This window comes from Pithys albifrons, chromosome 1 (genome assembly GCF_047495875.1).
Source record: "Pithys albifrons albifrons isolate INPA30051 chromosome 1, PitAlb_v1, whole genome shotgun sequence".
Taxonomy (NCBI): Eukaryota; Metazoa; Chordata; class Aves; order Passeriformes; family Thamnophilidae; genus Pithys; species Pithys albifrons.
The window spans coordinates 86,973,672-86,987,654 of record NC_092458.1 but is presented as its reverse complement, the minus strand read 5'-3'; the positions used below and the strand labels follow the sequence as shown (position 1 = coordinate 86,987,654).

Below are 13,983 nucleotides of genomic sequence, written 5' to 3'. Positions count from 1 at the left end.
TGTGTTGATATAGTCAACGTTTATTTACATATATATACACACATATATACATGTATCTACCATATACATCTCGTTGTAAATATATTTGAATGTATATATATTTACACATATTTGCAAATACAAGGAGATGTATATGGTACTGCCATGTACATATCTCATATATACATACATATATACCCTGAGATTAGCTCAGTTGTTTAAAACTTGGTTGTAATAATGCAAAGGTCATGGGTTCAATCTCCTATGTGGGCCATTGACTTAAGAGCTGGACTCGATGATCCTTGTGGGTCCCTTCCAACTCAGAATAGTCTGTGATTCTGTGACATCTCAAATATACAAACCATATACATATCTCATATATATATGCACACACACATATCTCCTATATACATACCATATACATATTTTATATATACATGTATGTACATATCTCAGATATACATACCATATACATCTTGTATTCGTGAATATACGGAAATATGTATATATCTATGTATATATCCAGCTAGATGTGTATGGTACATACAACAGGCACACTGCTTTGCGCCAGCAGAGAGGGGCACTTCCCTTGGGAACCGGCCCGGGAGCTGCGGGAGCAGGTCCGGCGGCAGGCGGGGGGTGGCAGGGGCGGGTGGTGCCACGGGCGGTGGGTGATAGGGCCACTCTCGGGCCGCTCAGCCCCCGGGACTCTGCCCCTTTAAGGAGCGGAGGTGCCTGTCCCTTTAAGGGCTGGCCCCGCCCCGCCGCGCGAGCCGTGCGCGCTGCGGCGGCCCCAGGTGGGCGCGGGCGGGGGAGCCCCGCGGCCCCTCCCGGGCTCGCTGCCGGGGCGGGACGGGACGGGACGGGGCGGGACGGTGGTCCCGGCGGCGGGAGGGAGGGAGCGGGGACAGGTGGGGGCGTGGGGCTCGGTGCGGGGGCCGCGGCCTTGCTGTCGTGGCGAGCGGGTGTCCGACCTCTCCCGGGCCGGGCCCGCGGGGGAGGCGACGCTGGCAGGTGGCGGCCAGGTCGGGGTCGGCCGGGTCGAGGTCAGTCCAGTCGGGGTCAGCCGGTCGCTCCGCCCGGCGCTCACTCTCTGTCTGTGCCGCCCCGCTGCCAGGTGCAGGCGCGGCGGGTTCGGCGCCGACCCTCCGTCCCTGCCTGCCCGGCGCCATGGCCATGAGGGAGCTGGTGGAGCCGGAGTGCGGGGGCTCCAACCCCCTGATGAAGCTGGCGGGGCACTTCACGCAGGACAAGGCCCTCCGGCAGGAGGGGCTGCAGGGCCCGCTGGCCTGGCCCCCCGGCGCTCCCGAAGCCGCAGCCGTGAGTGTTGCCCCGCGGGCTGGGCCGGGGCTGCGTGTGGGTCCTGCCCGGGACGGGGTGGGCTGTGAGGAGGGTGCAGAGTGAACGCTGCGGGGACTGTCCGTGCAGAAAGTGGCAGTGTGGCGTTTTTCTGAGGAAAGAGGCCACGGGCTCAGCCGGCGCAGGGTTGAGGGGGTGTTTGTGTGCACTTGGGCAATGCTGGTGGCTGTGGTGAACTGTATGCCTTGCTGTCACCGGTCTTAAGCCAGACAGTGGTGGGAGGCAGGTTGGACAGGATCCCTGAAAGGTGTTCCTAATTCTTTGGCTTTAGCAGGCAGCTACTGCAAAAAAATGTTGACAGCCTAAGCTCCAGAAAGAGGAAGATGTAAAATCTAATTGGGTCAAAGTGTGTGTGTGGAGCGGGGTATGGGATCAAAACTGTTGACACGATTGCCTACTGTTCCCTGCAGGTATCCAAACCACTGGGAGTGGCCACCGAAGATGAGGTAAAACCAGATTGATTCATTGGCTTATAGTTTTGATTCATGTCCTTATAGCTTTTCTCATCAACACTGCTTGTTATCTTTTGCCTTACCTGATGCTAATCTTTCCTTCTGACAAGACCATTTTTTTCTCTCATGCTCCATGGCTCCGACTGTTCATCTTCTGTGCAATGTTTGTAATCCATCTCTGTCTTCGGCAGCTGGTTGGAGAGTTTCTGCAATCGCAGAATGGCCCTTTACTGTCCCGTGCACCCCAGACCTTTAAGATGGATGATCTGTTGGCTGAGATGCAAGAGATTGAACAGTCAAGCTTCCGACAGGCCCCTCAGCGAGGTGAGGGGAGCTGGAGTAGGTGGTGAGCTGGAAAAGATCTTGCTGTTCCTGTTAAGCTCCTAGCAGGGTGGTTCCCATCTCTTCAGATTGTATCTGGAGTATGGTTTCCAGATTTGGGCTTCCCAGTCAGTACACTGATCTACTGGAACAAGTTCAGTGGAGATCAATAGAGTATTCAGAGACAGGGATACATGTTATTAGAGGAAAGGCTGAGGAAATTGGACATGTTTAGCCTGGAGAAGAGGTGTCTAAGGGGCAGCAGAGTGGAGTGTCTCATTTCTGTCTTCGGCAGCCATGGTCAGGATCATCACAGTGATAGACAGAAGGACAAGGGGCAGTTGACACAACTTGTGGAAAGAGGAGTTGACTAGGTGCATGGAAACATTTCTTCCTTTGGATGGGGCAGTTCAGTACTGAAAAAGGTGCCTAGGGAGGCTGGGGAATTGCCAGCCCTGAACAAGTTCAGAAGTTACCTGATGAATGCCCTGGGTAACATAATCTTTAGCTTTAGTGTTCATCTGCTGTGAGAACACTGGCAATCTCCAAGATTCCTTCCAAGTGGAATATTTCTGTGATTTTATTCTAGCAAAGAGGGAAAGATAAGAGGTGATGAGGGCTAGCCTGGAACACTTAAATGATGCCTTTGAGTGCTCCAGTCCTCACTTCTGTTTTTTTTCTTTCATGTAGCTCCAGGTGTGGCAGCCCTGGCTCTGTCTGAAAACTGGACCCAGGAATTCTTGGCTGCAGCAGATAGCACTGGTGATGTCTCTTCAGATTACAATGAGGCTGACTGGTCACAGGAGTTCATTGCTGAAGTGACAGGTGAAGTGTCCCTTTTAGAATTACTGTCAAGATGATGTCCAGTCACATGCCTCTGTATAGTGAAGAGTTAGTGAATGTGAAATTGGAGTATTGTCTTGGGCCTAGCAATCAGTGTTTCCTGTAGGAGCTTTAAGGAGTTGCAGGTAGGGATGCTGCTTTATGATGGCTTAGCTGAATTGTGAACAGTGTGGTTTGGAAGCTTTTATTTAGGTGTAAGGGTCTTCTGCTTTTAGCTTAGGGTACTTGGAGAACTTAGGAGAAGCACCCTATTTAAACTTCTTTTATAAAGATTGTGATTCAACTGATGCAATTTGTTTCTGGCTTACATGTTCTTCAGTTCCCTTTCTTAAAGCTAAATTTGTCTTTGGTGCAAAGGTAAATAGTGTGCTTTGGCCAAGTATTTTGTGTCAGTTGCATGAAGGTGGAGGGGTGTTACCCTCTGGAAACATGCAAAGTGAATGTTTCTGCCCAAATTTCTGTTGAAATTCCTATTTCAAGCAAGCCAGTGCTTTATCTGAAAAGCCATCCTGCATTGTGTATAGAGCTAGGATCCTTTTATCATCCATGTCCTAATCTGGAAATTATGAGCAAGATTTAAATAGATGCTATTCACCTCTCCTGGAGTTGCCACTGTAGGAAGCTGCATAGTCCCGTTCTTTGACCTTAATTTTTTATATTTCTGGGAATATAAATTGGCATTTACAAAGGTCTTTGAGAAAGTTCTGATGAAAACCAAGTGCTTTGTAGGCTGTGTTTTTGACAGAGACTTGTAATGTATTGCTACATTTCTTGACCTACATAGTATCCCACGGATAATAAGTTGTGATGTTAAAGTAGAAAATCAAGTTTATTGTCCGTGCAGTAGCATCTGTATTAATACACCATCTGAATCAAAGGCTTGATGTTGAGATGAGAAGAAACAAGCATAAACAGAGGTGTGGTGGTCTGCCTGTCTTACTTTTCTCCCCGTTCTTCCTGATGTCCTATGCAGATCCACTGTCTGTGTCTCCTGCCAAGTGGGCAGAAGAATACCTGGAGCAGTCAGAGGAGAAGCTGTGGCTTGGGGAATCAGAAGATCAGTCTTTGGCAGATAAATGGTGAGTCTGACTTCTCAAGTCAGCTGCCAGGTGAAGTTTGGATAGATGATAGAAGTCTGTTGTGGCCTGAATGCTTTTGAGTCATTTCACCTAAAATGATGCTGTCAGGCCTTTGGTTTCAGAGAGAGGAGGAAACGGTGCTTGGAGACTGAAGTTTTTAAGAGAGTCTATCTTTTCTGTTCTCTGGTTTCTAGAAGAGGGTTTGATTGTTTAGTCTAACTGCATCTCATGCCTAATGCAAAGCTCCTTAACGTGATTTCAGGAGGGAGCTCAGGAACTTTTTTCCACAACAGATGCTCTTTTAGATTTAGAGATTTCAAGTACTTTGCTCTACTAGTTGTAAAGTTTCATCACTTTATTCTCACTATCTGACAAACCACTTTCAGCCTTTCCTTGACATATTTCTAGATTCAACTGTCTAGATATTATTTTCATGTGTTTTCTTCTGGTAGATTAAAGAACGGTCTACTATTATAGATCATCTCTCTGTGGGTACCTGTTGAGTTCAGTTAAAGACGCAAAACACACACAAGCAATTTGGACTCCTTAGAGCTTTCTCTAAAAGAGATTTTGCATATTTGGATTCTCCTTCCTCCTGGCTTTTGCCTTTTATGATACCTTTCTGCAAATAAGAGACATTCCTGAGTTATTGCTGCCAGTTCCAAAGACTTCCCCTAGAATATAGTGGTAACATCTAGAACTGGTCCTATCCTGCTGTAAGCCAGACAACATACTGAGTTGTGTGCTTGCTGTGAGCCCTCAATCCTCTGTGGAGCTGATGCTTTTCCAAGACACTGTTTTCCTCTTCAGTGGGCACGACCTACTTTCTTTGTTCCTGGACATATGACCTTGTTTCTGGTAGTGCTAAAACTTGCAGTGTCTAATAGCATGAGAGCTTGCCAGTGAATCCAGACTGCTCTGCAGAACAATCTGTAATTGTTTAATTCTGCTGCTGTTTGCGTCAGTTACTTGTACAGTTAACTTAGTAGTAATTTTGAAGTTTTACAGATGAATAGTGGTACTGATTCACATAGGAGAACTCCAGAATCTTTGAGAAGGGGTTGTATCCCGCAATACTGTTGTCTGGCCCATTGTGTACACTGTGGTTAGTAAAGGAGTTCACTGTTGCTTGGTATCAGACCATCTCTTTCCCTTTTACTGCCTCTGAACACAGGTATGAGGAATATCAGCCTGAGGATGATCTTAAGAAAACTGTTACTGACTTCCTGTCTAAAGTGGATGATCCAAAACTCAAGAATACTGAGGTGAGAAATCTCCTGACTGGGGCTAAGAGATGACTTATTACTGTGAGTTATTATATAATTGGTAATAATTATATTACTGTGAATAAGGGATGTGGGGAATTGAGAGGCATGAAGACAGTAAAGGAATAAAGCCTTCTGTTGTTCCATACTTCCATCTCTTCCCTGATACCTGGAAGTTGAACTTTACAATCCACTTTAAGTTATTATCCATCTGTACCACAGGACTCTCCTGAAGTCTGGTCCTCCCCACCTTTCCAGGCCTTTTGTGCTCGCCTTGCAGAGAGAAGCCCTCTTAATGAAGGAGGGGGGCACGGGCAGAGGGCTTGTTGGCACAGCATCTGCCCAGCTCCACCCTTGTTTCATTTCTCTGCTGCAGTTCCTAAAGTTTGTCCGCCAGATCGGAGATGGGAGGGTATCGATCGAAGCTAATCAGGTGACCCACAGAGACCAAGATCAGTCAGAGCAATGGGCAGCTGAGTTTATACAGCAGCAGGTAGGAGCCCCAGGCCTGTGTGCTCTGAAGAAAGAAAGCTTTTTGCCACAGTGCACAGTCTGGCAGCAAGGGAGAATGGCAAATTCAACTCTCAGCAGTGCTGAGGGAGACAAGGGAGGGGTTGCTGGGCTCTTAGCAGAGTCTAGCCAGAAGCTGGGAATGTATTTGGAGAGTTGGAGTTTTCTCATCTCCCATAGTGTCTGGAAGGAAGAGGAGATTCAGATGAACTCTTTTCCACTTCAGAGGCCATCAGTTCCTACTGATGGGGAGGAAGGGTCATCACAGACCCTCCTGCTGTTTTGGGATGTGCCCTGAGGTACCCAAAATCTAAAAAGAAAGGTGTGTTTCTGTTTCCAAACTCCCAGGGGGCATCCGAGGCCTGGGTGGATCAATTTGCGCGATCTGGGAACATGTCAACTCTTGATACGGAATTTGAGCAGGCAAAGGCTGCTGTGGAGGTAAAGATGACTGAGGAGGAGGGCTGGGGTGCCAACTGAGTGCCTGTGATAGGGTTACCTCTCTCCTTTGCATGCTATGAGGAGAGATGGAAACATTTAAGATGGAGTTACCTGGCATGTCTATAGACCTGAGTTTATGGCTGAATTACTCTAGTCACATTCTTGTTATCCCTTTAGTCAGATGTGGACTTCTGGGATAAGCTCCAGGCAGAGTGTGAGGAGATGGCTAAGAGAGATGCAGAGGCACACCCCTGGCTCTCTGATTATGAAGACCTCAGCTCCTCGTCATACGACAAGGTAATGAAGAAAAGATTCTCTCAGTCCTAGTGCTGTGATGGGCTGCCTCGAGGAGACTGGCAGTGTGTCTGCCTCACATGTTTGCTCCACAGACCCTAAATGCTGATAGGATTCCTTCTCGCACCGATCTTTTGCTGTCACTTACACCCTCGTCCCAGATCAGCTACAGGTTGAATACTATTTTCACTTAGGCTTGTGTGCAAGTGCGGTCTGGTTCTTGTCCAACACCAAATACCAGTGATTGCAGGGATTCTATGCAGTGGGTGCATAGTGTTGTGCAAGTGTTGTGTCCCCTGTCACTGTCCCACTTCCCACCCCTTCCTAAGCTGATAAGATCCATACCAAATGTTTTAGCTCTGTGGCAACTTGTTCCAGATCTGGTTTGGGAGAATTTTTCTGTGCAGAGCAGGCAGGAAGAAGAACGATTGTTCTCTGATCTGCTGCAAATTAGCCGTGAGGATGAGATGCTGTCTGGTCTTCAGTTTGAGTGTTCCTAATGCATCAAAACTAGACTGTGCTGTGTTGTCAAGAGTGCTCTTCTCCCTAAGCCTGTCTCCTAGCATTAGCCCCTGTCTGTCTTCCCTGGTAGGGTTACCAGTTTGAGGAAGATAATCCCATGAGAGATCACCCGGATGCATTTGAAGAGGGGCGGAAGCGCTTAGAGGAAGGTGACCTCCCCAATGCTGTGTTGCTTTTTGAGGCTGCAGTGCAACAGAAGCCAGATCATATGGAGGTGAGTGACAGCAGAGATAATGTGCTGAGGTGTCAGGGTGAGTGTAGAAAACTCAATTCAGTGTTAGGAGCTGTGCAAGGTGTGTGAAAACACTTCCTGTTTTTTGTGACTCTGGGTTTGTAACTGATGTATGTGGATCCCCAGGGGGGCTGTGAGCAAGAAGGTTTATGCTTAAGGTCAGTTACAGGAAAAACAAAGGCTCTGGCCCAGAGCTGTGTCAAATCTTTGTAGCACATGATACTGTGCATGGAGCCAAGACAAGGAGTTCTCATCTCTTAAGTTGCTTCTGTGAAAGTCTTTATTGGCATTGTAAGTTTGGAGATGCTTGTGACCGATAACTGCTTTTAGTGTTAATGCCAAGCAGCTTGTTAGACTAGGGTTCTGACTAAGTTTCATCTAGATGCTGAGAGAATATGTTCCAGAAGAGTTGATAGAGTTGGCTTGGGTGTCTACACAGTCTTCATTTGAATTTATGGGCCAAAGAATGATTTTTACACTGAAGACAGATTTCCAGCTCCTAGTTCAGTGAATACTTTGTTCTGTGAATTGCTTCATCTTCTGGCAGATGAATTGAGAAGTGGAATAGTCAGTGTGCCTTCCTCCAAAGGTAGAGGACATGGATATTCTCAGGAGGAAGAATGCAAATATGCCCATGTTGTCTGTTTCTGGAGTGCCCGCCTCAGGGATACAGGGTTACTGAATTCTCTGTGGGTCTGATTCAGGCCCTGCCAATTGTATATGATTGGACATACATAATTTGTTTATTCTGAGACTTAGATGAGTGACATCTTGGAACAATGGTTCTTGGCTTCTGGGAATATGCATCCATCTTTCTAGGGTACTGGGAGTAGGTGAAAGTACGTTTGAAGATTTGAAGATCAGCTTTAGCTTTAAAGTGGTTGAAAGGTGTTGTTGGCACTGTTCTAGAACTGTCGCTTTCTTCTCATAGGCAGTGTGAGCTGCAGGCTGAGCATGATGGAGAGGTAGTTGATACCTTAGGGGAAGAAATCTTGGTCCAGTTCTGGCTGGCTGTATTGCAAACATTCCGAATTCTTCTACTGTGACTGCAAAAAGTACAGGAGAAGTCAAGACTTCACAAATGGTACAGTGATCAAATAGACATGAACAATTGTTCTGAAGGAAATGTCAGGTTTACTTTGGTCCAAGTCACAAGTTTACATTGAATCTCAGCTCTACTGCTGGCAGAACACTATGCAGTTACATGGTCAACACGTCTTGAGTTGCAGCTAGCTGTAGGGTGAGGCATCAGAAATTCAAGACAGTAGATTGCCTTCTGCTTGTGCTGGCTTGTGCAGCATTTCTGGGTCTTTGCTAATGAAACAACTTCCTTCCATGAGGCAGTGGATACTGCATTTTGTGACTTATGTTCAAAAAGCAGGTACTTCATGCTGACAGTCCCACCAGCTATGTAGCTTGTTTTGAAGCCAAGGGTGTGGATATCAATGTAAAGTGAACATGAGCTTTGAATGTAGTGCCTTAGTTAAATATTTCCTGTGTCAGCTACTTGGAAATAAAAGTAATTTTCATATACTGGTGTCATGATGATTGAAAATTCAGTAAAATAACAGTGCTTGTACTTTCAGGTCTGGTAGTCAACTCTTCAAGATTGCCACTTGCTAGTGGATCACTGCACAAGTGTATACAGCTGCCTGCCTCGGGGGTCTCCATATTTTTAGCACTGCTGCTATGCTGTTTTGTTCTTGGGAAATAAGAGATCAGCATTTTCCTCCTCCCTCTGCAGCTTGACCACAGTTAGAAGTTAAAAGTGTAGATACTGTGATTTAAAAGTGTAAAACTGCAACAATTGCTTTATGATAGATTTCCAGGTAGCCATTCACTTCTTTTTGCTATAGCAATGCCAATTTTACTGGTCTTGACAACCTATATGCCACAGCATCTGTGTATCTTTTGAGAGGAGCTTATACCTGTGGCTAATGTATATACTTTGATGTATTCTGTGTCACTCTGAAAATGTGTAGGATAATATGGTGGATTTAATCTCTGTGTCTGTGGTTTACTGGCTGATCTTTTTCTTTGTGATTAAGTTGGACTTTATACATCTTTATCTTCCCCAGGCCTGGCAATATCTGGGAACCACCCAAGCAGAGAATGAACAGGAGCTTTTGGCAATCAGTGCCCTCAGACAGTGAGTGTTGCAAAAGAGCTGCTGAACATAGTGTGTAGGGCCACAAGGACCATATGGCTCTCACGGTGTGCTCTGTCTTGTGTTATTTTCTGTATCTGGGTGTCTCCTGGACTGATTTAATACTGTATTCACTTCTCTTTCTTTGACCTGCAGGTGCTTGGAGCTGCAGCCTGGGAACCTCACAGCACTTATGGCCTTGGCAGTCAGCTTCACCAATGAGTCCCTGCAGAAGCAGGCATGTGAGACCCTGCGGGACTGGCTGCGCCATAAACCGGACTATGCCCACCTGCTGGAGAAGGAACCAGAGGAGGGTGTCTCAGGGACAAGCCTGGGGCCTTCCAAGCGTGTCCTAGGTTCTCTGCTGTCTGAGTGAGTTATGGTTACAAATTTCAGCCTTCAGCTGAAAGGCTTCTTGGAGTGCTCAGACTGGTCCAGGCAGGAGCAGAGTGTTCAACCCAAGGCCAGCTCTTTCCTGTACACCGATACCCTGTTCTGTGCTTTTTCAGCTCGCTGTTTCTGGAGGTTAAAGAGCTATTCTTAGCAGCTGTGCGCAGCAACCCCTCAACTGTGGATCCTGATGTTCAGTGTGGCCTCGGTGTCCTTTTCAACCTTAGTGGCGAGTATGAGAAGGCTGTGGATTGCTTCAGTGCTGCACTCAGTGTGCGCCCCAATGTAAGAAAGGGCAGACTGTGGGTGCTGGAGGTACCTGGAGGTTTATGGGTGAAGGCGTGGGTGGAGGTGCTGCATGTATGAGAGGCACATGTTTGGAGTGGAGGAATAGGACAGACACACAGGGAAGGAAAGGTTAGCTTGGAGCTTAAAAACATCCAGTTCATCTTAGCCCCTTCTCTCTGCTCATTCCTCCAGGACCATCTTCTATGGAACAAGCTTGGTGCCACCCTGGCCAATGGGAACCGGAGTGAAGAAGCTGTGGCTGCGTATCGTCGGGCACTGGAGCTCCAGCCAGGATATATCCGCTCTCGCTACAACTTGGGTATCAGTTGCATCAACTTGGGCGCCCACCGGTGAGCACCGGATGGGCACATCTGCTGTGACCCATGAGTTTGTGTGTGTTTGTGGGAGAGAGACTGTGACAGGTTACCAGGGCAGTGCCACACTGCCTGCAGGCTTCTCTTGGCAGAGGAGAGCAGAGTGACTGTGTAGACTCTGTCCTGAAATCAAAGTGTCACGCAGTAACAGTTGGGCATCTGGACTTCAGATTCTTTTAGAGGGGAAAAGAGTAACCTCTGGTTCTGCAGCAGGGCAGAATCTGGTGAAGAGGAGGAAATGGTTTTGGTGGGGAAATACTTTAGAAGCAAGTTGGGGAGGGAGTATGAGATCTTTTCCACTAAGCATGTGTATGTTCTCATGTTGACAGTGAGGCTGTGGAGCACTTCTTAGAGGCGTTGCACATGCAGCAGAAGAGCCGAGGTCCGCGGGGACAGCAAGGAGCCATGTCTGACAACATCTGGAGCACACTCCGCATGGCCCTCTCCATGCTGGGGCAGAGTGACCTGTATGGGGCAGCTGATGCCCGGGATCTTCCCACACTGCTTCAGGCTTTTGGCCTCCAGCAGTGACTGTGGGATGGGCTCCCCTGTGAGTGCAGGGTTGGCCCAGCCCAGCAATAAGTGACTATTCTTAGAGAGAAAATGTTCACAAGGGTTCACACACATCTTTGCCTTGGTATGGCAGATCACTGGCAACTGTTTTGGTCTTTTTTTACCAAGGATGCCCCAGTGAAGTGTGCAACTTAGGCAACCTGTCTCTTGTGGCTTGAGTATCTCTGAGTGGTTCACATTATCATCTCCATGACTGACTGACACTCTGCTTGTATGCAGATCATTGAAGTGGGGAAGACAGGAACATCCAGCCCTCTTGCCTGACTGCATTTGCAGTAATGCCCAGCTTGGCTATGAGACCTTGTGATAGCCATTCTGCAGAGACTGCCTGCAAGGGTGTGTCTCAAGTGCAGGTTGCTTTCATGGGGTGGGATTGCCGTTTGGTGAAAGGGTGAAAAATTTGGGGTTTTGAGCATGCTTCCCCATATATGTGCTTGCATGGATGTCTGTGTGGTTGCTAGGGAAAACTGGGGCAGTAGTCCCCTCTTCTGGCCACTGGTAACTTCATGGTACAGACAGCTGCTAGTTTCTCAGTGTCTCCTCACGAACCTTTAAGATGAGTATTGTGCTAGGGGCATAGGTCCCTTGTCAAGGTAAGAGGAGATCCCAGAGTTCAGGCTTGAGAGAATGTGATAGAAATAAAAGTCTAAAATGTAACCTCTCCTCTCAGAAAATGGTGGGGAAAGGGGACAAGTCTTAATTTTCTCTTTCTCACCTATCATTGTTTTCCTTTGTGCAGAAGTTCCCCATCTTGTGTGTAACTGAATCTTGTTAATTATAAATATCTGTATATGATTATATTGGGGAAAATGTTTTTTAATTGTAAAGTATTTTGTATAATAAAGGTATAAGCCCACTGGTTTTCCAAAGATAGATAGAATCTCAGTTTCTGTCTCTCCCTTTGACCCAGGTTTTGTTTTATTGATAGCTCATCCAAATGAAGCTTAAAGGACCTCATTTTGCTGTAGCCCCAGGCTTCAGTTCTGTGAGCCAGCAAAAGAGCTTCCCTGTGCCAAAAGCTCTCTTTTTTCTTTGCTTAGGTTTAGAGGTCAGTGATACATTTTTTTTCATTTTCTGGCCATCTGCAGTGAGGGAGGTTGTGTTGTACTTTATTACCTTTTTAAGGAACCTGACTGCTGCAGTTATCAGGGGTGGGGGCTTACAGAGCGAGCAGTGACCCTTGCTGTTCTGCCAGGCATTTGTTTCTTCCTAGCTCTACCTCACAGGCTTGGTTTTCTCTTGCTACTGTAACAATCGGCAGCAGAAAGACTGTGCAGGCAACAGTTCTTGCTGATGTTTTTCGGTCTTTAGTTTCCCCAGTGTCTCCCATCCGGGCTTGTGGCACCAAAACCTGCATGCACCGTTCTGTAATGCAGGCAAAACAACTTGCTGCTTGTGCAGACTAAAAGGAAACATGGCTTTTGCATCCTGCTCACCCACGCTGCTCCTAGTTAGAGATGTGTCTTTTGGTGTTTACTGATCTCAGTACTTCTGTCAGGTTCTTCTCTGCTCAGTAAAAGAAAACATTAGCACTGATGCTGTGCCTTGCCTGATGTGTCCAGGTGTTTTCCCCTCCTTGTTCTCTGCTGTCGCTCTCACCACTGATTGCCTCTTTGCTCCACCACATTCCTCTCCGTTCACACTGACATTATCACTGACTGACCTTCCCTTTTTCTCATCCTCAGGTTTCATTAATGCTTCTCTCCTTGGCTTCCTAGTTGCCTCAATTTCCCTTGGCATTTGGCTTAATCTCTTGACATGGTGTCTGGTGTCCTTCCCTATCACACATTCTCCCCTGTCCTGCCGCTAGAGGGGGCTGTAACCATTTATTCTCTTTCCCTGTAAGTCTTTCACACTTTCTTCCCCCTCCCACCTGAAATCGCCTCAACATCTGTGCTACCTTTACTGAGGCTGAATCTTTACCTGGACACTAGTCCCTATTTAGTCTTCCAGGGCTGAGTGAAGATTGAGCTGCCTCTTTACCTTTTAAGAGCTGTCTTTGGAAGTGGAGTGTTGATGCAAGGAACACCAGGTAACTGATTGGATCTGCATTCTGGTTCCAATTCACACCTTTTGTGTATCCTCTGCGACCCTGTCTCTGGTCTCCTCCAAACCTGGCCTTGCACTGGGACTCTGCAAGTATCTTGATCCTGGTTTGCATTTCCAGCCACATCCATGTCTTCTGTTACCAAGCCCAGTGGTACAGTGGGGGTGGGTGTCAGGTACCAAGCATTTTAGATTCACAGAAAGGTCAGGCAGTGAGGGATGTTTTGGATAGTCCTAATCCAGCCCCCTGCTTACAAGAGGCCTGACCCTAATGCTAGATCAGGTACTTGAGTGGTTTATAAATGATCATACTCTGCAATTTTTGTGCTTTCTATATTTTCTCCTCTTATACTTCTCCCAATGCCCTGAACAGTGGCAGGACTTACCACCACTGAAAACTTGTGAGGGATCCCAGCATGTCCTTTACCTAATCCTTGGGCATTATAGGGCAGAAACCAATCTTTCATAGGGCCTTGAATCATAAAATCATAGAATTGATTGGGTTGGAAAAGACCTCCAAGATCATCAAGTCCAACCCTTGGTCCAACTCCAGTCCATTTACCAGATCATGGCACTGAGTGCCACGGCCAATCTCAGTTTAAAAACCTCCAGGGATGGGGAATCCACCACCTCTCTGGGCAGCCCATTTCAATGCCTGATTACTCTCTCTGGAAAGAATTTTTTTCTGATCTCCAACTTAAATTTTCCTTGGCAGATCTTGAGCCTGTGCCCCCTTGTCCTATTGCTGAGTGCCTGGGAGAAGAGCCCAACTCCCACCTGGCTTGAACTTCCCTTCAGGTAGTTCTAGACAGTGATGAGGTCACCTCTGAGCCTCCTCTTCTCCAGGCTAAACAACCCCAGCTCCCTCA

The 13,983-nt window shown here is 47.1% G+C and overlaps 1 protein-coding gene across 3 annotated transcripts; it reads left to right on the top strand.

Moving 5' to 3' along the window:
* The first annotated feature begins 739 nt into the window (after positions 1-739).
* PEX5 (peroxisomal biogenesis factor 5) lies at positions 740-11,941 on the top strand. 3 transcript variants are annotated; one of them, XM_071558562.1, is made up of 16 exons: positions 740-776; positions 1,097-1,299; positions 1,749-1,784; positions 1,982-2,114; positions 2,802-2,936; positions 3,928-4,033; positions 5,208-5,298; positions 5,675-5,791; positions 6,157-6,249; positions 6,427-6,546; positions 7,136-7,279; positions 9,376-9,446; positions 9,600-9,815; positions 9,953-10,118; positions 10,314-10,471; positions 10,825-11,941. In XM_071558562.1, the coding sequence occupies exons 2-16, from the start codon at positions 1,150-1,152 to the stop codon at positions 11,024-11,026; spliced, it is 1,938 nt and encodes a 645-aa protein (XP_071414663.1). In that variant the 5' UTR covers positions 740-776; positions 1,097-1,149; the 3' UTR covers positions 11,027-11,941. The 3 variants fall into 3 exon arrangements, with proteins under 3 accessions (XP_071414663.1, XP_071414683.1, XP_071414673.1); XM_071558582.1 differs by lacking the exons at positions 740-776; positions 2,802-2,936 and having other exon boundaries at positions 877-1,299; XM_071558572.1 differs by lacking the exons at positions 740-776; positions 5,675-5,791 and having other exon boundaries at positions 877-1,299.
* The last annotated feature ends 2,042 nt before the right edge of the window (positions 11,942-13,983 follow it).